The 24128-nt window shown below is 38.0% G+C and overlaps 1 protein-coding gene across 1 annotated transcript in view; it reads left to right on the top strand.

The window, feature by feature from the left end:
- PALMD (palmdelphin) overlaps positions 1–24128 on the top strand; it is a 48880-nt gene extending 24752 nt beyond the window's left edge. Inside the window, exons 4-8 of the mRNA XM_030825007.1 lie at positions 16236–16350; positions 16489–16522; positions 16635–16748; positions 18344–19441; positions 23622–24128. Of these exons, the coding sequence (XP_030680867.1) occupies positions 16236–16350; positions 16489–16522; positions 16635–16748; positions 18344–19441; positions 23622–23665 (1405 nt within the window). The 3' untranslated portion in view covers positions 23666–24128. The remainder of the gene's footprint in view (positions 1–16235; positions 16351–16488; positions 16523–16634; positions 16749–18343; positions 19442–23621) is intronic.

Raw genomic sequence — 24128 nt, 5'->3', positions numbered from 1 at the left:
TAATTAAGGCCACAGAGTCAGTAAAGGGTAGACTTAGATCTCAAAGCAAGCCAGGTTCAGTGCTCTCCAGCTGAAAAATGAAAAGAGAGCTGTAAATGCAAATGCTCTAGAAATAGTAAAACACCTAACACAGACAAGTATCTCTAATAATCAGCAAACTGCTTTGCTTAAGGAATGATCCTAAAAAGATGTATTTGCAAAAAAAAAAAAAAGTAAAGAATTTGTTTTCTTGTGACCTATAGAGGCATGTTTATCTGGTTAAAAATATAAAAACAACAGAATGTTCCAAAGCAACACACGAAGAGAAAAAATATCTATGCCTTGTCTGTATTAAGCAACCTCCCCTACTGCCCAGCATTATAAAAATCACATTGCCAAAGCAGCTTTACCTGATAATGGAACATTTTCTTCTCAAATGTTTGTAAAGCTGCTAAAAAAAAAAAAAAAAAATCAGGTGCATGTTTTTAAATTCAATCTTTCTCCTAAACAAGTACCCACAGTGCTTGAGAAGCTCTTATTACCAGCTAAATCAGTACAATTTCCTGTTAGCACCGAGTAGCAATGGAGCCAACTGATGAAGTTGAACCAGGGAGAGCCACTGACAATCCCTAAGCAGGGAAAGTAACTCAAACTCTGAATGTGATTTATCACTTGACTTGCGTGCCTGCGCGAGGGTGACATTTGCCACTCTGCCAGGCCCCTCAGCTAGAAGATAAGATTTTAATGGGAACATCAAAATAGAAATATTGCTATCCGTGGAGTCCATAGCAGGGCCAGACTTTGCCCATGAACCTTTCTTTCTTTCTACTTCCAAGGCGTTGTAAGATGAACTGAAACAGCGTTGCCTCTGGCATTCAAATCCCTGTTCTGCTGACATAGTACACAGGCTTGGCCATGTTCTTCCATTTCTTTGAGCCTCAGTTTCCTTGCCTGCAATGTGGGACAGTTATAGCCACTTCACAGGACTGCTGTGAATACAGAGTGCCTGATACATGGTAGGTGTACAAAAAATATTAAATACTAGTCCTTACTAAAAGGTGAAATTAGAAGAACAACACTGCACGGATCTTTATCCAGGTATTTTTATTTTTTGGCCAAGTTCTCTCCTCTCTTTATGCTAGTACAAAGAGTGTTTTTCTTGGAGTAAACTGAGAATACCAACCGATGAGGATTCTTTCCATTTGGAAATAATCTATGATTTTTTTTATGGCTTAAAGGCTAGAATGCTACCATAGGGGTTAATTTTTGTGGAACATTTGCTGTGGACCAGGCATCGTGCTAAACATTTCATGTATTTCACTGAATTCTCACAACTACCCTATTAGGTAGGTAACATTTAACGGATGAGAAAAATTGACACTTACAGAAGCTAACTCACCCTAAGTCATACAGCGAAACGTAAAGAGCCAGGATTTAAAACCTAATTAAAAGTCCTAATCGTAAAAATAAAATTGTGCCTCAGATCCTGCAGAAATTTTAAATGTTGAATTCTGTAAACTCTATACTTTTATAGCATTTTTAAGTTTCCAATCTATGCTATAATTTCACTTTTATGTGTACCACTTTATGTAGACATTTATCTGAATATTTAACATATTAAAGACATTCAGAGGGTACCCTGACTCACACATAACCTTTAAGTAAAGCATATCTGCTTATTCATCCTGTCGTTTTCTGTTCCAAAGAGAGGTAACATTTCAGAAAAGAAGTGGGTTTCCATGGTTTCTGTCTCTGAGTTACATTCTTAGCTTTGGAACAATATTGTGGAGTATTTTGCCTGGTGCCCTGATTAATACCTTAGGAGGAAATGATCCCAGGGGAAGGCTATATTGACCATCTCCTTCTGAATCGCTTTGCTTAAATAGAGTTTCAATTTGCCTCCCAAATGAGCCCCGTGCTTATTGCGACCACTGAACCATTTACTGCCTGATTGTAGGCACAGGTGCACTGATTTTTCTTTCCAGATATCCATGTGCACAAATTTATACCTGGTTTAGAAATCTTGTCCTAACACTTTCGTTGCTCTCCTCTATCCAATAGCCCACACCCAAAATGACACCCCCAATAAGTCTCCATAGGAGGTATGCCCCCAGCAACTTGTTCACATCCTCGGTCCTTCTTTCCTATCCAGCTGCCCCGCAGTTGTCCATGACCTCCCTTAGCCAAACTGCCCTGCACCAAGCTCCCAGCCAGACACTCTACTTCTTGAACTGTGTCCAAAGACCTCTGACTTTAATTGGAGCACACAGAGCGCCTGACAGAAATGTCATAAGCATGAAATGTAAAAGGTTAACTGCCGAGGAGAATGATGCAAATACACTGCATTCCCTTTGGGAAGGATAAGCTACTTATGATTAAATGTTCTCTAGTACGGATTTTTTTAATACTCCAAAGTGCCCTTCTGACCTTCTGCCTTCTTTTAATGAACTTTCATTTGTCCCCCAAATAGTTAGAAACCACCTTCCACAGATGATACAAATGGGCAAAGGTGTATGTGAAGCCTTGGATGTCTGTGTGACTATGTGTCATGAGAAAAGCCAAGTGGGCTGGCACAGCAGCTATAGCCACATCCCACATAACTTAAGGAAAATTCCTCCACAAAAAGAGCTGAAACCCAAGAAAATGCATTCTGCTCAATATCATGTAAAGTAATAATCTACTCAATTAACTAAAAAGAGAGCAGGCAAGATTCAATTCAAAAGGGAACCCCAAACGATGTAGAAATATAAAAGTTAAATTTTTTTGTTACTGATTATCATTTATCAAAGTTTAGCTCATCATTATTTCCATCCACGTTTAACCCCTACTTAATGCTTTTAACTACCTGTGCAGGTCAGTTGTACCTCAATGAAACTAATGTTTCATCAAACACGGGTGAGATATGCTACGTGAAAAATACTACATTCTAGATGTTTCTGCCTTCCTACCCTAACCCGTATCTAATACCACATGGCAGAGAGACAAGCTGCTCTTTTATGACAACATAAGAAAAAAAAAGAGGCGAAAAAAAACTCTACCATTTGTTTCTTATTAAATTTGCTGTTGCCTAGAGACACTCAAGAAATTATTCTAAGGTAATTATATGAGTCAAAATCATTCCAAGCATGTTTTTCACTCTCCATATTTGACTAATTGGTTTACCAGATTTATAATAGTTCATCTGTTGTTGTTTTCAATTTCCCAGATAGTCTGATTATTTTTAATTCAGGAGCTTCACTTTTAATTTAACAAAAAAAAGCCAAGTAAACCAAACTTAAAAGCAAAAAAGGGAAGAAGTCTACCCAGTCCAACCCACCAAAACACACACATACAAGCCCCTAGTACAACACCTAGCACATAGTAGGAATACCTGTGAATACATAGCTTAATAAATGAATTAATGAGTAAAATAGATGATGTATAGATGAATGTTAGTACTTAAAAATACCACCTTTCTAAGAGGACCAGCTAAAGAAGCCTAGACAATGACTTGAACGTTAATGAACTGAAAAGGAAAGCCTTGAAACTCTTTTAAAAATAAAAAAAGAATAAACATCCAGCTATTTTGAGTCAAGGGCAAAGTTGAATGGTAGTAGTGCCCTGGTTTTGGAAACAATTCTCAATGGCGTGTTTTAACATCTCACCAGCGCTTTGTTTACTTTCTCTCCATGTTCCCTTCCTCCATATGCCCTTTTATTTCCTTATCCCGACCCTTCAGCATTCTTTCTTGCTCATACTTGCCAATCTCATCTATATGTTAGTAGAAATAAAGATTAAATGGTTACTGGCCCCCACATGATAAGCTGAAAAGTAGATTACAATAACCTCTGAGGGTCCTCCCTCCACTCCACTTCCATTTATTTAACAACAGCTACCCTTTATGGAGCACTATTCTGAGAATGACAATTCTCTGAGGGAAGTCTAATTAGCCTCATTTTGTACATAAGGACACTAAATCATAGAAAGCTATAAATCTGGCAACAGTCATGCCAGGAGTCACATGTAGGTCTTTCTGACTCCAGACCCTTCCCACCAGACCTCACACTGCTTATTCTTGATTCATTCCATGAACATTATTGAGAACTTGCCATATGTAAGACTTTGAGTCTTACAGAGAAGATTCCATATAAACTCCCCCCTCCAAAAAAATCGTGTTTTTCTCTCTTTAAATCCTTTAACTTTTCAAAATGCATTTACATTTATTATCTCACTTCAAATGGTATTCAGTGCCTTGAAATACAAATTTGACACCATTAGCAGAGTTGTCATAGATCTTTGGCTGTGCTGACATGAGTAAAGACAGAACAAAGGAGCAACTGAACAATCCAGAAAGTGGGAGGTGAATTCGTTTCAGTGACCCGTTCTCCAAGCCTTGGTCATAAAGGAAGAATGTTCAAGAGCAGAGACTCATGGTAATAGAGAAAGGATCTGTGCTGCCTGCCACCAGGCCTAGACTTCTCCATTCTGCAGGAGAGTTTCCCTTGACTAATTTTACCATCTCAAAAAACTTCCACACCCACCCCCTTGCAATGCATCTTTTGTCTGCCATAAGGCAAATGTCACTTCGTCCATTTAGACCACCCAAGGTTATCTGATTCTTGTTGGTTATTCTATGTTTTATTAGGATTGGAATTTATATTTGTTGATCTTCAAACAATGGAGTCCTGTTCCTTGGTATCAAATATGAACAATTAACATCAAGAAACAAAGCAAAAATGAAGTGGGTAAAAAATAGAAAATATAGTGGCTGCTTTATAATATAGTCAGGGATAAATGTTAAGGGTTACCAAGGCACAAAGCCAGGAATTATTTCTGAAAGGAAAGAGTCACTAGCTGTCTACATCATTGAATACTTTTTGCCATTTCATTATATAATTACAAGTAGTTTATTCATAGAAATGTTTTTCTCTACAATTTTTTTTTAGGAAAAGAAAAGAGGCTTACCAGAATCATGGATAAGTATATCTTCAGTTAACTTGCCATGTCCCGGCCACAACAGTAGTTGATGGTCACTTGGGAAACTCATGACAGCTGGGTACAAGTCAAATTATTACAATTATTTCACTCCTATTAAATGTTTGGCATGTACTACAAGGTCCTCTACAAGCCCTAATTAAAAAACACACACACCTAGTTTCTGTCCCGCCAGAGCAGTTGAGAAGCCCATAACAAACCAATCCTTCATATCACATCAACCTTGAGACTATATGTTTATTTGCATTCATTTGAAAATGACATTTGTTTAATAACTTGTGCATGATAGTGGCTGATTCTCTAAAAACCAGTTTGGTTTCTTATTTTTCATGGCAAATGAAACCCTCAGTTTGCAAAATATTGTTCTGATTAAGAGGGTTTGCTTTTCTACTAAATCACTCTCTTCTAATGTTGCATGCCTACATGGCAGTTTCAAATCAGGATACTCTCATCTGCCCATAAGATAATTATTAATATTTGCAGAGTTATATTAGGAGATGAGATTCACCCATGCAAAAGCTATTCACATATAATCAATTATTCAGCTTTCTAAACATCTGCTCTCTTCCCAACCATCAGAGCAAACTAATGCTTGTTTTAATGTCCTTGTTCCCTTGCCTCTCTGCTTCTCATTATCTTAAAAACTGCTGCATTGTATTATTTGTCCTATTCTTAAATGCTCAGGATCAGAGGCAATAGATCTGACTTGTGGCAAACTTAGTGTTTGCTGTATGCCAAATGCCCTTTAATTCTCTGGCATGCTTACCACTAGCATGTGACAGTTTGCACTAGTAGGCTAGATCTTCCTTATTATACACATGCCCTTTGACAATGGCTGGTTCTAAGGCAGTTCTTCTTCTTCTTCTTCTTCTTCTTCTTCTTCTTCTTCTTCTTCTTCTTCTTCTTCTTCTTCTTCTTCTTCTTCTTCTTCCTTCTTCCTTCTTCTTCTTCTTCTTCTTCTTCTTCTTCTTCTTCTTCTTCTTCTTCTTCTTCTTCTTCTTCTTTTCTTCTTCTTCTTCTTCTTCTTTTACTTTAAGGACACCAGCCATATTGGATAGTTTTTGTTCTCGCCTACTGTCTATGCATTGAATTATTCTTCATCTTTTTTGATACGTACTTTTTAAAAATTTTTGTAAATGTAGGGGGTACAAGTGCAGTTTTGTTACATGGATACACTGAATAGTGGTGAAGTCTGGGCTTTTAGTGCAATCATCAGCCATATGTTCATTGTATCCATTAGGTAATTTCTCAACCCTAATACCCCTCCCACCCTCTCACCCTTCTGAGTCTCCAGTGGCTATTATTCCACTCTATATGTCCATATATACACATTACTTCACACCCACTTATACGTTAGAACACGTGGTATTTGTCTGTTTCTGAGTTATTTCACTTAAGATAATGATTTTATTTCAGCTTAGTGAAGAAAATATGCCTGATATGTAATAGGTCCTTAATAAGGGTTTGTTATATTTTAAAATTGACCCCAACTTTAAAAAAAAAAAAAGCTCACCTTCTAATAGATTACATTATCCTCAACTTTATTAAGAAAAGGTAGTTTGGCACTACCATTGGCCAAATTATCTATAAAGATGAAATATCTTTAACCTCTGACCCATTAGTAGTAATTTATCTGCCTATTACATATGACTAACACACTGCAGTCAAGATAACTTGACTAAAGTCAACTGTATGTACTCACTAATAGCCATTGAATTTCCAGAGAGATTATTTTAGATGAGTTATGATTTAAAAAAATAAAAAGACCTTTCATTTTTCACTGCAAACCTCAACTATTCAGTATTAGCCAGCTGTCAACACAAATCATGCCAGATTTGATACATTTTTTAGAAACACATAAATCCTTTAACCACTGGGAGCAAAGACTGATTAATTTTTCTGTTTTTCTAGTTAATTACCTGAAATGCAAGATACTAATAATTCTGCAAATCAATGAAAAAAATTATGAAAAATCTCATAAAATGTGTCACACTACAATTCATTCCCCATAAAGTTACACAATAGTCAGCATATGGGTTTTGTCACTTTAAAAGGGTCCTCAAGAGCAGTTACTTAAATGAGATAGAAAGGTTCATTTCTCTCACATACATCAAATCCTAACTGGTAGACATTCAAGCAGAGGAGAGCATCAATGTTACATGAGGTTATCTAGAGGCCCTGTTTCTTTCTGTCTTGTTGCTTTGCTACCTCCTAAGGGATGCCCTTGGCTATACGGTCAAAGCCAGCTCACTACCTCATCTGCATTCCACTTCAGGAAGGGAAGATAAATGGAGGACAGGCAGTTCTATTTTAACGGCATGACCTGACAGTTGCAGATGTCAATTCTGCTAATACCTTGTTGGCCAGAATTTACTCACATGGTACCATCTGAATGCCAAGGACACTGGGAAATGTAGTCCATAGCCAGGTAGACAGAAAGTCATATAGAACTCAGAGCATTCTATCACTAAAAAGAACAAAAGGAGAATGGATTGGGGATGGGGTGTGGAGAGAGGAAACGACAGGTTGTCAAAAAAGACTAGAATGTTCTTTCTGCTCACATTTACTAAATAGACATCATCCTCATACATATTATTACAACTCTTCCAATCATGCTGGATCACTGTTGAGATTTTCTGTTTAGATCAGTATTTGCAAGGACAAGTGTGTCCCTGAAGCTATATTAGTACCATGCTTGCTAAAGTTGCAGATCAAACACCCAAATGGACCTGCTAGATTTTTGTCTTCCAATGGGGTTTTCACAGGTGGTCCTCCTCTCCCAAGCAAACTAAGAAGGAGAAAAGGGTAAGTCTTTTTTTTTTTTTTTTTTTTTTTTTGAGACAGTCTCACTCTGTCACCCAGGCTGGAGTGCCGTGGCATGAACTTACTGCAACCTCCGCCTCCCAGGTTCAAGCGATTCTCCTGACTCAGCCTCCCAAGTAGCTGGGATTATAGGTGCGTGCCACCCTGCCCAGCTAATTTTTGTATTTTTAGTAGAGACAAGGTTTCGCCATGTTGGCCGGGCTGGTCTCGAACTCCTGATCTCAAGTTTTCCACTCGCCTCAGCCTCCCAAAGTGCTGGGATTACAGGCGTGAGCCACCACGCCTGGCCCAGTAACTCATCTTTACTAAGGAACTCCTCTACATCAAGCCCTGTTGTAGGGGTTTATGAACAATTACCTCAATTAATTCCTTAAGACAACCTTTAGTGAATACTGCTATTATTACCTAAATGAGAAAAAAAGCTTGGAGGGGTTAAATGATTAAGCCAAGTGTATTAGCTTTGAGATGGGTTTATTTTCTGTTTCCATGGGTAGAGCTGTAAAAAGTCTTTTCTTCCCCTGAGAAAGTGGGCTTTCACACAAAAACTCACAAAATACAGGTAAGCCACCAGCTGTTTCCTGTTCTCCCAAGATTTAGTGGGGAAGAAAGGGAAGAGAATCTCTAGTCCAAGGGGAGAATCAAGCTAGAATTGCTCACCATTCTAGGCAGAATTCAATACTTATCAGAGGCAAAGACATTCTGAGAGCCTGTGAGTCCCAAAAGAAACTGGATCCAGCTGGACATGGTGGCTCACACCTGTAATCCCAGCTTTTAGGGAGGCCAAGGCAAAGTGGGAGGATCTCTTGAGCCCAGGATTTAAAGACAACAAGCCTGGGCAATACATGGATACTTAGTCCCTTAAAAAAAAAAAAAATCCTTCTTTATCTAGCTTGGGGAATGTTGGGGGTGGGGGTTTGGTCCTAGCACTTCCATCAGCCGGCCTCAGAGGCACATCAGTAGTGTCATAACACCTGCTGACTCAGGCTATCCCAGAGAAATAGCCATTGGACCCTCTCTTTAGGTGTAGTCCTGGCTTTTAATAAGAGAGTTTGGGCTACTGAAATGCAAGTAATTCATCAGTCCCTTCAAAGTATAGATAAGAGCCAGTCATAAACTTAATTTCACACCTAGCATTGGTGGTTTCATTGAAACTGCAGTAATATAATCAAATTGCATTAGCCAGCTTTATATTTAAGACCTACTGCTTCAATTACTTTGAACGACACAGTCTTGTGTGGAAGCAAAGAAAGTCTTGCTATAAAGTGGCCTTAGCTTAGGAAACCCCAGATTCTTTGAAGGAGACTGTTCTAAGAACTCCTACCAGAACCAAAGTCAAGCAGCCAAAAAAATAAAATAAAATAAAGCCCAGACTTTAATCCTTGTTTAGATGGACTAACCCACTGAGCAGAAAAATCCCTAGTACAGCAAAATAACCCTAACGAAGATTAGGACAGAAATATTACCTTTATATATAATGGGTCAACACTTTTACACACTGGTGGGGCCCAGCTATCATTTCAATCTTCACTTCCTTCATTATCATAGAAAGTAAAAAATCCCTTAATATTGCTGAGCAAAATGAATGTTGTGTCTAAGTTCCCAAGAATCAATTTTTTTAAGTTTTCTTTCTACAGTGGCTAATTGGAGAGGAGTTAAGAGTTCGGACTTTGTAAGTAAAGATCTGATTTCAAATTCCATCCTGCCTCAGGCTGCCTGTGAGACTCTGGGCCGGTTGCCTTTCTAGGTGCCCAGCTTGCTCATCTGTCAATTGGAACTAACAGCAGTGCTCATGGGGGTTGCTGTAAGGACAAAATAGGCCAGTGCCTGGTGCAGTGTAAATATGCAATATGTGTTAAATGTTATAAATGCTAACACATGAAGTACTGAAAGGTAGGATGATGACTTTTGAATTTTGGTTTGTGTGGTTTTTCCCCTCATGAGTTCCAGTCTGTTTGGCTCCCAATGGCAAACTCTATCAGGCTGTGAGTCCTTGTTAACTCCACCAAAAGCTGAGAGAGATAAATGGACCCGTAGCAGCAGAAAAATTGCCTTCTGAAATAACCTCTTCCTGATGCATCCAGCATTTATGTGCTGTCCTTTTTTCCAAGACAAAAAATTGCATGTTGGAATTGGATTGGAGACATTATCTCGTGATGATTAAGGGAGGTTATTACTACAACAGTTCATGAAATGAAAGCTACCTGCTTTTACCCAGGGAGCTCTTGAAAATAACCCTCCTTTTCCCCAGCAAATAGGCAAGGAAAAGAAAGATTCCAATAATGGATAGCATTACAAATCCTTTTTCATGTACTCTGCTTATCTAAATTGGCACATGATGCCTGCCCACCATCTCTCAGAAATTGAGAGAGGTACTGACTCATCCATCAAGCCCCACCTAACAGCCTGGGAGGCACCAAGGAGGATATTTCTTTCTCTGCTGCCTGTTCCTCACCAAACTGAATCAGCATTTCAAGCAGCTCAATTCCCATTCTGAAAGGTAATACCTTCTAAAGATGGGGATGGCAGCACTTATGGAAATTCTAACCCATCAGCTGAAAGATAGGCATGTGAAGGTTAGAGAGTTACCCCACAGTAACCTCCCCAAAAGCTCTCCATTTGAAAAAATTTTAATTTTACATATATATGTATATACACCCACACATAAACACACATACATACACATATATATATATCTATGTACATGCATACGTGTATGTGTATATGTGTGTGTGTGTATATATATATGCATATATATATATATATTGCCTTCTGAAATAACCTCTTCCTGATGCATCCAGCATTTATGTGCTGTCCTTTTTTCCAGGACAAAAAATTGCATGTTGGAATTGGATTGGAGACATTATCTCGTGATGATTAAGGGAGGTTATTACTGCAACAGTTCATGAAATGAAAGCTACCTGCTTTTACCCAGGGAGCTCTTGAAAATAACCCTCTTTTTCCCCAGCAAATAGACTATATATATATATTTATATGTATATATAAATATATATGTGTGTACATATATATAAATATATATATATAAATAAAGTCCAGGCTTTATATACATATATTTTTTAAAATATATATATATATATAAAGCCCGGACTTTAATCCTTGTTAGATGGACTAACCCACCGAGCAGAAAAGTCCCCAGTACAGCAAAATAACCCTAAGGGATATATATATTTTTCCTATAGTGACTAATTGGAGAGGAGTTAAGAGTTCAGACTTTGTAAGTAAAGATCTGATTACAAATTCCATCCTATGCATTTCCCCAATACTTCATTTATACTTGCCAAATTTTTTCTCTTCCCCAAAACTACCTTTGGGAAGGGATTAGGAATGAGTCCCTAATTTAAGTCTTGCATTGTTTAAGCTTTAAATCAGGGCTGAATATTCTCTTAACTATGAATGGTCATTGAACAAGGAAAAACAACAGATACACAAACGTATATGTATCTTGGAATGGGAAGGAATAATGAGGAAAATATAAAAATATAAAAGAAATGGATATAAACAAATTCCTTATAAAGTACGTATCAAGAACTTACACTATACCAGGCATTCTTTTAGGTATCCAGGATTCCTCAACCCCAGCACTATTGACACTTTGGGCTAAATCATTCTTTGTTGTGAGGAAACTGTTCTGTGCATGACAGGACATTTAGCACCATGCCTGGCCTCTACCCACTAGATGTCAGCAGCACCCCTCACCCCTGCCAAGTTATGAGAAGCAAAAATGTCTCCAGACTTTGCCAAATATCCCCAGGGAGCAAAATCGCCTCTGGTTATGAACCACTGTACTAGATACACAAAAATTGCCCTGCCTACTAGTTGCAATTTTTGTTTTATGCTGCTTAAGGACAGTCAGTCCTCAAAAACTCAGTGCATTATCTGGTGTAGAGGTTGTCAAACCTCCTCTTCTCCACTGCTGGGCTACTGCTGACTTCTGACCAAGTGGAGGGGGTTGGGGGGGGTTCTGGGAGCATCTAGTTCCTTACTCTCAGTTATGCTTTCTAAGTCTCTCATCATTTCCATTAGCATTCTGATCTTTTAGAAAGCTTTTCTAGAGCAACAAATCTCTAACATTCATCTGATATTTATATTGTCCATAAATATTTGAAGTATCAAATCAACATACAAAAATAAGAAGTCAAGTTCTGCATTGAAGTGGAAATTTTAGGAAATGTTCTACATCAGTAGGCATCTCCTGTTAGAGGTTTGTGATTCTAAGTAATTAGTACCAAGATGTTTCCTAGTTATCCCTTTCAACTCAGAGTTGGCTGTGACTAAGGGATAAAGAATGGGAGGGAGGTGTTTGTTTATGTTTAGTTTTCACAAACATGTCATGATGTATTGTGAGACCACAGCGACTTATTAATGCAACTTTCATCCAGTGACTTGAAAACCTTCAAAAATATTCATTAACAGATACGCTGATGAGGTCTGCAGGCTTTCAACCTCATATTCTTACCATATTAGTCTAAAGAGATTCTTGGGATGAATCATATGGCATTACATTACCCATGGCTTTATCTTCAGAGAGAAACAACAACAAACACCAGTGCATTTCAAAATTCCCTAAGATGTCATTGGCCAAGCAGACCAAGAGCTTTGTCTCTATGCCCCAGTAAAAGAAAGGGGCAGAGACAGGAAGAAACTAGCTGAAGTCGTCGGGCTCATGCCTGTAATCCCAGCACTTTGAGAGGCCGAGGCAAGCAGATCACTTGAGGTCAAGAGTTTGAGACCAGCCTGGCCAACATGGTGAAAGCCCATCTCTACTGAAAATACAAAAATTAGCCGGGCGTTGTGGTGCACTCATGTAGTCCCAGCTACTCAGGAGGCTGAGTCAGGAGAATCGCTTGAACCTGGGAGGCAGAGGTTGCAGTGAGCCGAGATTGCACCACTACACTTCAGCCTGGCCGACAGAGCAAGACTCTGTCTCCAAAAAGAAAGAAAGAAAGAAACGAAAACGCTATGAAGTTGTTAACATTGACCAGATCTCTAAGTGTTGAATTGCTCCAGATTCAGGCCTTGGAATTCTTATCTCCTTCACTTTCTAGGAAAACTTATCCACTCCTGTGGTGATAAATACCAACTCCCAAATGTATATCTTCAAACCCAGACTTCTCTGAGCTCCAGTCTTGTATATCCAACTGTCTTCTCCATATCACACTTGATTGTCTCAAATTTAACACATCCCCCACAAATCCCCTTTCTTCTGTCTCCCAGATTTCTGTTCAGCCAATTGCATTTGCATGTTTCCAATCATTCAGGTCACAAACAGTGGAATCACCTTGACATCTCCCTTTCTCTTATCCCCTGCATGTAATCATCAACAAATTCTGGCAACTCTTTCTCTCAAATATTTCTAGAATCCAAGCACTTCTCACCCTTCTACTGGCAACCAACCTGGATTACGCCATCTTCATCCAGATTTTTAGCACAACTGACCTCCATGTTTGCCCCATCCAGTCTATTTTCCACACGGCAGCCAGTGTAACTGTTTACATTCCAAGTCATAGCATGTTTCCTCTCTGTTCAAAATTCCAATGGCTTCCCCAAAGCTTCTCCATGCACAAGGCCCTGCCTATCTGGCCATCTTCCTCCTCTCTGACTTCATTTCACCTTTCTACTCTCTTGGCTCTTCCTTCGCGCTCTATAGTTACTCTTCCATCTCTCTGGAGCACACTCTCTTTGAAACCCTCATGTTTCTGGCTCTCACTTCTTCATGTCTCTGCTCAAATGACACTTTATCAGAGAAACTTCCCTCACCACACTATGTGAAATAGTGCCCCCTCCTCAGGCTTTCTCTATATTCTTTATCCTGCTGTTTACAGCCCCTGTCCTGCTTTTCTCATCAAAAATATTTTTTCTTCATAAATAAATGTGTTTGTGTATATATATATATGTATGCATATACATCTGCAATATATACATATTTTTATTACACATTTATTAATGCAGGGATTGACAAACTATGGCCCAGGACCAAATCTAGCCCTGGCCTGATTTTGTACAGACACAAGCTAAAAATGGTTTTTATATTATTAAAAGGCTGTAAAAGAAAAAGGGGAAAAAAGATGAATAAGCAACAGAAAGCATATGTGGACTGCAAAACCTAAAATATTTAGCCTCTGGCCCCTTATAGAAAAAGGTTGCCAACCCCTGTATTGTCTCCCACTAGAATATAAACTCCTTGAGCTCAGGGACTTTGTTTTGGTTATTGTAAGATCCCCAGCACATAGAAGAGTGCCTGGTTCAAAGTAGATGCTAAGTAAATATTTTTAAAGGAATGAATGAAGACAATGAGTTTGTTTGTTTGCTTGTTTTTGAGACCAGGTCTCACTCTGTTGCCCAGGCTGGAGTGCAATGGTATGACCGTGGCTTACTGCAAGCTCGACCACTCGGGCTCAAACAATCCTCCCACCTCAGCCTCCCATGTAGCTGAGACCACAGGTGTATGCTCAGCTATTTTTTTTTAATATTTGTAGAGACTGAGGTCTCACTATGTTGTCCAGGCTCATCTCTAACTCCTGGGCTCAAGCAATCTTCCTGCCTCAGCTTCCCAAAGTGCTGGATTATAGGCATGTGCCACTTCTCTCAGCCCAACACTGAGTCTTAGTGAGGTCAGGTGACTTGTCTAAGGTCACACAGGAAGCTGGCAGATGAACCAGGTTTCAAACCCAGGTCCACCTGATTCCACAGCTAGGTCCTGATGTCCAAGAGCTGCTTGCAGCAGTGATTTGAACCCTCTTGTTTTCTACCAAAAGGCCTTCCTTTGTAGACTGTCTCTAACAGGCAAATTAGGTAAGCACCCTGTGGGACAGGGGATGAAAAAAGAGAGACATACAGTATGTTGCAGAAAACTTTTAAAAATTATATCATAACATATTTACATCTGATATCGACCATATTCAATGTACTTTCATATACATCACCTCTTAGTGTCACCAAATATCTGTATACGGTAATGACCGTAATCTGTAATTATGCTCATTACACACATTACAAAACAGAGTTTCAGAGAGATTAAGGGAACTGGCTTTCACAAGAAGTGAGTAGCAGAGACAGAATTGAATCCAGATTTATCACTTTTAGTGCAGCTTTCCCCTTTACCAAACTGGACCAACATATATCCCCACAGCTCTGCTGAAGGGTAAAACTGCTGCCATGGATGTGGAGGAATTTTAATACAATGGCAGTCACAGTTCAGTCACTTCTAAGAAACCAGCGGCTACTTCATTTCACTTAGAGGTCTGTGGCATGCAAGAAAACCTCCTCAGTTATAAACAGCAATCTACCAATGGCCAGAGGCAGCAGCAAAGTAAGAACTTTGAAACTGAAGCAATGAGCAAGAGAGCTGTCAAGCTGACCACATCTTGGGCTTTTATTGGTGTGACAATAGTGCAGCATTTTTGAGCTGCCAGGCCCATGACCATCTTCAAGAAGGAAGCCAAGAAAACTGACAATTCTCTTAGCTGACACGAATATCCACAGCTGTCACCTCCTGGACCAGCTGCTGAATCTAATCAGCCATCCTCTGAGGCAGCTGACTTTAGAGCTTTAGTGTATTTGGCTGAGAAACCATGTGTGTTACGTGGCTGCCAAGGGCCAGCCTTCTGCGTGATTGCCAGTGTCTGTATGTTTTTATAGAGGAGAGGTCACAATGCTGCCCCTGGAGTTCATTTGAATCTGACACGCAGCTGTATGCTGGCCAAGACACCAGCTCAGAATGCTTGCAACAGTCTAGTTTCAAATGTCTGTCTCTTTGTTGCTGTAAGTTCCTTATGCTGTGTCAGGCCATGTGTGCCCTCCCCACGCCCCCAGAAAATGTAGCCTCTATAAACAGCAGCAGTTGAAGCTACTGTACTAGATTTGGTCCATTTCTGCATCTCTTCACCCTACTCACTATAATACGGCCCAACTCTTAGGAAACTGAAATTAAATCAAAGTGTCATTTTCAATGGTAGAATATGCAAGAATTTTAAGTATTAAATGACTATGATTATTAAATCAGTTTAATAATTATAATGATTTATGCAAATAATTTATATGACTTGGATATGAAAAACTGATGAACTATGTAATAACTACAAATGTACCATTCCTTCGGTACAACTTTAAACTTATGTCTCTGTATTTTAAAAATCTCTTTTATTTGGAAATAACATTAGTAATTGCAATGAAGAAAATGGAGCAAAGGTCAAATGCTTTACCTAATATATTCCTTTGTCAAAAAAAGAAAACTTGAAAATTGTTCAAAGTCGGGCATTAGGTAACTTCCATGTATTAAGTATCATGCTTGGTGTGATGCTAAGTGTGACATTATGTTCTTAGAAAGTGTCTGGCTACTTACATGCATATTCCAAGGAAAGTTTATATATGCGGAAGACATATTTGAGAACTCTGCATTTGTACTGTGTTAAGCAATAAAAAGTATACCTTTTTGTTGTCAGGCTTGAGAAAGAGATCCAAGATCTTGAAAAAGCTGAACTGCAAATCTCAACGAAGGAAGAGGCCATTTTAAAGAAACTAAAGTCAATTGAGCGGACAACAGAAGACATTATAAGAGTGAGCATTAACCAATTTAAAACTGTAATTCTCTCTCAAAATGAATCCACAAATACTATATAATTTTTCAAAGCATATCCACATTTAGATTCTATTTTTTAAACTGTATTAATCATGGAGAATTCTTTTTTCTTACAGTCTGTGAAAGTGGAAAGAGAAGAAAGAGCAGAAGGTATGTTTTTGAATAACTTATTTTATGTTAAACTAAGTTTTTTTGGTAATTTGAAATTGTTCCCGTTGTAAATATATTCTAAATGTATTTTGAATTCATATTAATTTTACAGAGTCAATTGAGGACATCTATGCTAATATCCCTGACCTTCCAAAGTCCTACATACCTTCTAGGTTAAGGAAGGAAATAAATGAAGAAAAAGAAGATGATGAACAAAATAGGAAAGGTATATGAGAAATCTGTGTTGAAGGGCATGTTCTTAATTTCAGATTTTACAGTGTCAAATATTCACAACTTGCTATGACATATTATTCTTCCAGGTTAAGCAATGGTTCATTTTACAAAGTTCTGTGAGGTATGTGAGTCACTGCATAGGTGAGGATAATGAGGGTATAATAATAGCATTTATTCCATGCATTTTATTCCCTAACAAACCAGACAGGGATAAGGAAGATAAGGACCCGAAGGAGACAAGAAGCTCTTAAAAGCAGATTCCCTGGTCAAAAATATTTCTCCTATAGAAAATGTTTCTCCTATTTCATCCAATAGACCCTCTTTGGGGGTTACAAAGATCTTTTTTGAAAATGAAAATATTCCTTTGGGAAGTTTAGGCATTATTTACCTCCATGGGAGATTGAGTTACATAAATCCGATGCTTCAAAGCTTCTAGAAAAATGAAGGTTTGCATTAGAGCAGAGAGGAAACCTTTGAATTTTAGAGTGGAAGGAAAAGCTACTCTTTATTTGCAGATGGCCGTCATTTATTCATTCGACAAATATTTAGAGAATAGCTACTATGTGCCAGGTTCAGTTAGGCACATAGTAGGTATTCACTAAATATATCATGGTAGGGAGTGCAATACAGAGAATAAAGCAGAGAAGCTGGACAGGGAGAGTGCAGATGAGGGGTGTTGCAGTTTTTCTTGGGTAATCAAGGAAGGCCAAGAACCACCAGGCTATAGAGGAGGTAAGAAATACAAAATGGGTTCAGAAAGAAAGGTGGGAGGACACAACGAAAGCAAGCTGTAATTTTGCACAGAATTCTATTTGCTTTATCTTTCCTATTGAAATTCCAGCCATAGGGATCTTACCTGGGTCATGAAGCAAATCTCAGCTTCCCCAGTTCTCTCCAGTCCATTTGTCTCAGTGCAGCTGATATTGCTCTATTTTTTAGCCCTTCCTCCACTTGAAAACGGGAGTGACAATGAAAAGAAACATAAGGCAGAAAGAGAAGTGTGTGATTGTAGCCTTCTCCCTCCCGTTTCCATCCCAATTCTACATTTAAACAGCCTCTCCATTGTGAAAACTTTAGAACACACCTCTATAATTTCACCAGGCTGCTGGCCTGTACAACAAGGATGTAACTTCATAAAATATACTGTACTAGGCACTTTGCCCACTGTGAGGCACAGTGCAACATATTCTTCTTGACTAAAGAAGAGATTGATTCTGCCCATTGAGAAATGCAAAAGAAAGTATAACCATCTTGCTGAATTTATTAATAGGAAAGAGGATATCTTTCGGTTCCCCATTGAAATTATTTCCCATGTGGAACCATCAGCTTATCTTCTCTAATCAACTTCTCTTCTTCAACTCTTTCCATTTTTCAGTAATAATTCCATACACCATTACATAAAAACCCATGTTATTCCAGTTGGTCATTATATCATTAAGGAGTAAAATCAGAAATTTAAAAAATAGACAACATCTCACATAAAAGAACATGAAGGGTATACTTAATATAAAAATAAACACTGTGAAAGCAGGTTAGTTTACAAAAGAAAAGTTAACTAAATCAAAGATCAAACTTGTTTCTTAACAGCTTTATATGCCATGGAAATTAAAGTTGAAAAAGACTTGAAGACCGGAGAAAGTACAGTTCTGTCTTCAATACCTCTGCCATCAGATGACTTTAAAGGTACAGGAATAAAAGTTTATGACGATGGGCAAAAGTCAGTATATGCAGTAAGTTCTAATCACAGTGCAGCATACAATGGCACCGACGGCCTGGCACCAGTTGAAGTAGAGGAACTTCTAAGACAAGCCTCAGAGAGAAACTCTAAATCCCCAACAGAGTATCATGAGCCTGTATATGCCAATCCCTTTTACAGGCCTACAACCCCACAGAGAGAAACGGTGACCCCTGGACCAAACTTTCAAGAAAGGATAAAGATTAAAACTAATGGACTGGGTATTGATGTAAACGAATCCATACACAATATGGACAATGGTCTTTCAGAGGAAAGGGGAAACAACTTCAATCACATCAGTCCCATTCGTCCAGTGCCTCATCCCCGATCAGTGATTCAACAAGCAGAAGAGACGCTTCACACCCCGCAAAAGAGGCTAATGACTCCTTGGGAAGAATCAAATGTCATGCAGGACAAAGATGCACCCTCTCCAAAGCCAAGGCTGAGCCCCAGAGAGACAGTATTTGGGAAATCTGAACACCAGAATTCTTCACCCACTTGTCAGGAGGACGAGGAAGATGTCAGATATAATATCGTTCATTCCCTGCCTCCTGACATAAATGATACAGAACCAGTGACGATGATTTTCATGGGGTATCAGCATGCAGAAGACAGTGAAGAAGATAAGAAGTTTCTGACAGGATATGATGGGATCATCCACGCTGAGCTGGTTGTGATTGATGATGAGGAGGAGGAGGATGAAGGAGAAGCGGAGAAACCGTCCTACCACCCCATAGCTCCCCATAGTCAGGTGTACCAGCCAGCCAAACCAACACCACTTCCTAGAAAAAGATCAGAAGCTAGTCCTCATGAGAACACAAATCATAAATCTCCCCACAAAAACTCCATATCTCTGAAAGAGCAAGAAGAAAGCTTAGGCAGGCCTGTCCAACATTCCCCATTTGATGTTCAGACAACTGGAGATGGGACTGAGGATCCATCCTTAACAGGTAATAAAAATGACAAGGCATGCCACTGCTGTTCAGTCATGTGACCAGCTTCTCTTGTGCTAATGCAGTCTTGCCTTCAGGCTTCTCTGACCACCTCATAAACTAATATGCACTGAGATTTTTTTATTAATGCTGATAGGGATTATTATCACCACAGGAAAGTGATTAAGTCACTTCAAAAGATAAAGAAAGTAAAAATAAATCATTGCCTTATTTGATATTGTATTGAGGAACTTTAATAACTTGAATTTCATCTTCTATCATGGCATGGTGCTGCTTGTGAGTGTATTTGGGTCACTAATATGTTGGATCATCAATAACATATCTTTTTCCACTAGAATCTGATGACTACTTAATTTGTGCCCCACTGTGATTTAAACTTCTTATATAAGTTAACAAATTGCCTTAATTTTGCAAGAAAGTACAAGAAACAAATTTTATTTTCAGAGTATTTTATTACCTTGCTGTATCTTGTTTCTCTATATGTCTATAGTTTCATTAATTTTATTTTCCTAATTTTTCTACATTTTAAAATAGAATATTAGTTTATTTTATGTTTTCTATAAGCTTTAACTTTGCCTAGTGTTCCCCAACTTAGCATATTTATCTTTTCTATTTTCTACATATTTGCATTTCTCATTCTTTGTAAAATTTTTATAGCTTTATAGCTAACCAGCTATTTTAGCATTGAGTGGAAAATAACTTTAACACTTTTTTTCTACAAAAGTGATAGCTTCTCAATTTAGATTCCTTGTTATCACTTAAATATTATATTCTAGTTATCATTTATAAAGAATAAATAAGAACCTGACAAAATCAGTTATAATAGCTGTACTTACCTTGGCTAAAGCTGTAAATCAAATTACCCTGACATACAATTTCTGTATGTTTGCTGATAGTAATTTTAAATGTCTCTAATGGAAGGATTCTCATTAAAAAGCAATAAATATTAAGTACTGGCTAACTTCACAAGTCAAACTTGATAATTCTATGGAAGTGTGGTAGTACCTGCACAATTACCTACACAATTCAATCATGTTTCTTCCTCTACAACCCATAAGCCCAATATTAGGTAGCTAATAATACAGTAAAATGAACCTTCTCCCATTATTTTAAGTAGTTGAAGTAGGTATCCCAATGACAAATTTAATTACCTGAAGAATTTCTAAGCTTTTGGAAAGTATACATGTATATAACTTCCTCAATCAGAGTTGAGTGATATGTCCCACAGTAGAAAGTTGCAGATAACTAAGATTCTTTCAGTCTTAAGAAAGAGCTTTGTTCACTGATCAAACTTTGCCATCTTAAACTCATTTTAAAAACAAAAAAACACAGAAGACTTAGAAATGTCTTAGATATGGTCAATAGCACAAAGGACTTACATACGGTCAATAGCATAAAAGACTTAGATCTGGTCAATAGCAGTGACATTATCCACCATAAAACCTCCCTTTTCTGAACTTGGATATTAGCCAGCTCCCCCTGAACACCCTTATTTCTTCTCCTCTAACCTTGTCAACACATTTACCCCATGGAAAATGACAGGAAGTGACTAACATTTCCAGACAACACTAATCATGCCCCTGAACTAAAATAATGAAAACAGGAAAACCTATTCCAGACAAAGTAACAATACAGAGTTCTGTATTATCAATCAAAGTATCTTATAAACAGAATGCTCCAAATTCCTTGCCTTCCACCATGATATTGTTTTACATTGCTGTTTTCCAGTTCGGCGTACAGACTACAGAGCTGAGTGTATTTTTTAAGTAGGTTTTAAAAATAAGTAAGTCACAGTGTCATATGCCCTCACACGCCATCCATATACAAAGAATACATAACCGCCTATGTACTTCCATTTCACAAACACCAAGTGGGTTGAGCTTCTCCCCATAACTCCCCAAAAAATGCTTATGATACTTGAAAATTCACCATTTAGGTCAATTCCTTTATTTATGGTATAAATCCCCTATTTAATATAAATAGTCCTGGTAGGCATAATAGTTAAGAATTGTTAGTCTCTTTTCCCTTGGTATAAATATGGTTATCAATGCCTTATCTAAGAGCAATTTTAATTTGGAAAACAGCATGAAGAAGAAAGTAATGGAAAAAGGTGGACCCTGGAGATTCAAAAGACAAGATTTTTTTAGTCAAAATTTTGAACAGAGTAAGACATGACAGAAAAATTCAGGCAACATTATGTCCATCTGCTTAATGTAAATATAACATGTTCATAGGATAAAGCTCAATGCCAGACACTTCCACCACTGCATGGCCCCAGGCAGCTTTGCGTGGGAGCTCACTGCTACCCCTACCAATCAGGGGGTAGTAGTTGGCTTTCTTTGGTAGTCCTCACCAACCTATTCTTGTACTTCCAGCTCTATTCTGTCCTCTTAGAGATGTCAGTGGCATTCCAGGATGAAGTGGTGGGGACCTCAGCTCTGGGAGTTCACATGCTACTGGTGCTGATTGCCAATCTGCAACAGCCATTAGAGTCCAAGGGATAATGAGGGTAAGGAGACTTCTATCAAGTTCAGCCAGCTGAAACCATGCATCTAAAATGCTATGGGAAGAAGAGGCAGGGATCTGAGGAGCAGAAAATAGAAGTAAAAAAGAGAGCTGATGGCCCAGGGTTTTCAGCTGCTAAACCAAGACTTCTATTGCCAACATGCTCTGGCCCCATGCATTTACTGGAACTCTCACTATCTACTTGCCATAGGCTTGAAAAAAGGAAAGAAAGGAAAGCAGACTCTAGCAAACTTCTCTGAATGTCCACAGCACACAGGATGTGCCTGATTTATGGAATCTTACGGTGAGGAGTGACTGTAAGAAAAAGCAATTTGCCCGTGACTTGAAAGAGACTCTTAACCCCTCACTCCTACTCTGTTTTGTTGGTAGGGGCAAGATAGAGGTCCATAAAATCCAACAGTATAAACTTCACAAAGCCTTGCCTTCTGCCTTCTGTTCACCTTCTGCTATGTAACTACAGCCTCTCCCAGCAATTGAGACCTGCTTGCTACAGAGCACATTCTCTCAGCTCGTCCTAAATTCTAGGGAATACTCTTGGCCCTGCCACTAGAAATGATCATCCCTCTTAAAGTTTCAAGGGAAATAATGCTCTTTAGCCTCATTGAAATTAAAATATTTCATATAAGTAGAATGACAATTAAAATATTCATGGTCTTGTTACAGAATTAGATCCCATCCCTTCTCATATTTGTGCAAAAAGGTTTCTTAGGTATGGGGTCATTTCCATTGTCAAAAGGTAACCAATATATGGCATAGAAATGAGAAAACATGTCTTCCATTTTACTTTCCATTAGACAAAATTGTGCAATCAGTTACATAGCTTGTTCTTGGGCCATATTACATGTGAATGTAATATCAGATCATTAACATAATCTTTAGATCAGTGCCTTGAAAGCATCTCTCAACTTTTGGAACATGACTAAGGCAGCTCTACACTGAAATCCTAAATAATAAGAATAGAATACCAGAATACTCATCCAGAATACCAGAAAAGTGTTATACATTCTAAATCTACATTTTAAAAAATGCTTTCTATATTCAATATATTATTAGCAGAAGAATATATCCAAAAAGATATATTTGCCATTTTAAAACATACTTATATCTTGACAAAGACATTTTATAATCACTGCAACTTTTAATAACTTGTTCCTGTTGTTTCATTCATAAAGAAATTTGTTTTTGTTATTGTATATCCAAAGGCCAGAGCTCCTTTGGGAAAGGAAGTTGAATGAGCTGAAAGCAAACACGATCATGAAATAGAGTTTAAGTGTAAACACCATTTTATTTTGGCAGTACATAGCTCAGAAATGTACGTAAAACACAGTCATCAACCTATAGGAATCTGTATGTATGGCTAATAGGGAAACTGTGCACTAATCCTGTATTTGTTCCACTTGTACTGTTTGCTTTACTAATTTTTCTAATCTTTATAGAAATAGGTTCCTTCTAGTTCTGAACCTGCTTCTGCCCTAAGTTAACCATAGCTTATTATTTCTACTATCTTTTTGTGCTACTAAATCAATGCTCACATTGTTGGATAAAACCATCTGAGGTATGTTCTAAACTTTCCTGCATTCTATGAATGGCCATTTAGAGTAAAAATTGAGGATTTTTTTTATAACTCTCTTTTTTTTTCTTTAATTTGCAGCTTTAAGGATGAGAATGGCAAAGCTGGGAAAAAAGGTGATCTAAGAGTTGTACCACCTACATAAACATCCTTTGGAGAAGAAATGAAGAAGCATCTGCAAATTTCTCTTCTGGATATTTTGTTTATTTTTTCTGAAGTCCAAAAAATTATCATTACAGTGTACCATATTAAGCCATGTGAATAAGTAGTAGTTATTATTTGTGAAAAATTCCCAAAAAGCTGGGGAAAACAAATGTGTAACTTTTCCAGTTACTTGACATGATTCAGTGGGGGAAAACCAGCATTTTTTATTCTATTGATACCAAAGCATTTCTAATAAGAGCTTGTTAAATTTAAGAATAAAGTTATTTAAAATATTCTGAGTATAGTATATTAACTGGCATTGTAATTTTGATGATACAAAGATTGAAAGATCATAGGAAAGCATTGCACTTCATCACAGAAATATTCACCTCTGACAAATAAATATGTCATCCTGAATTAATAATGCCTTAATAAAAGTACATC

Source organism: Nomascus leucogenys, chromosome 12 (genome assembly GCF_006542625.1).
Source record: "Nomascus leucogenys isolate Asia chromosome 12, Asia_NLE_v1, whole genome shotgun sequence".
Taxonomy (NCBI): domain Eukaryota; kingdom Metazoa; phylum Chordata; class Mammalia; order Primates; family Hylobatidae; genus Nomascus; species Nomascus leucogenys.
The sequence above is the reverse complement of the archived record's forward strand: the minus strand, read 5'-3'. Positions and strand labels throughout refer to the sequence as shown.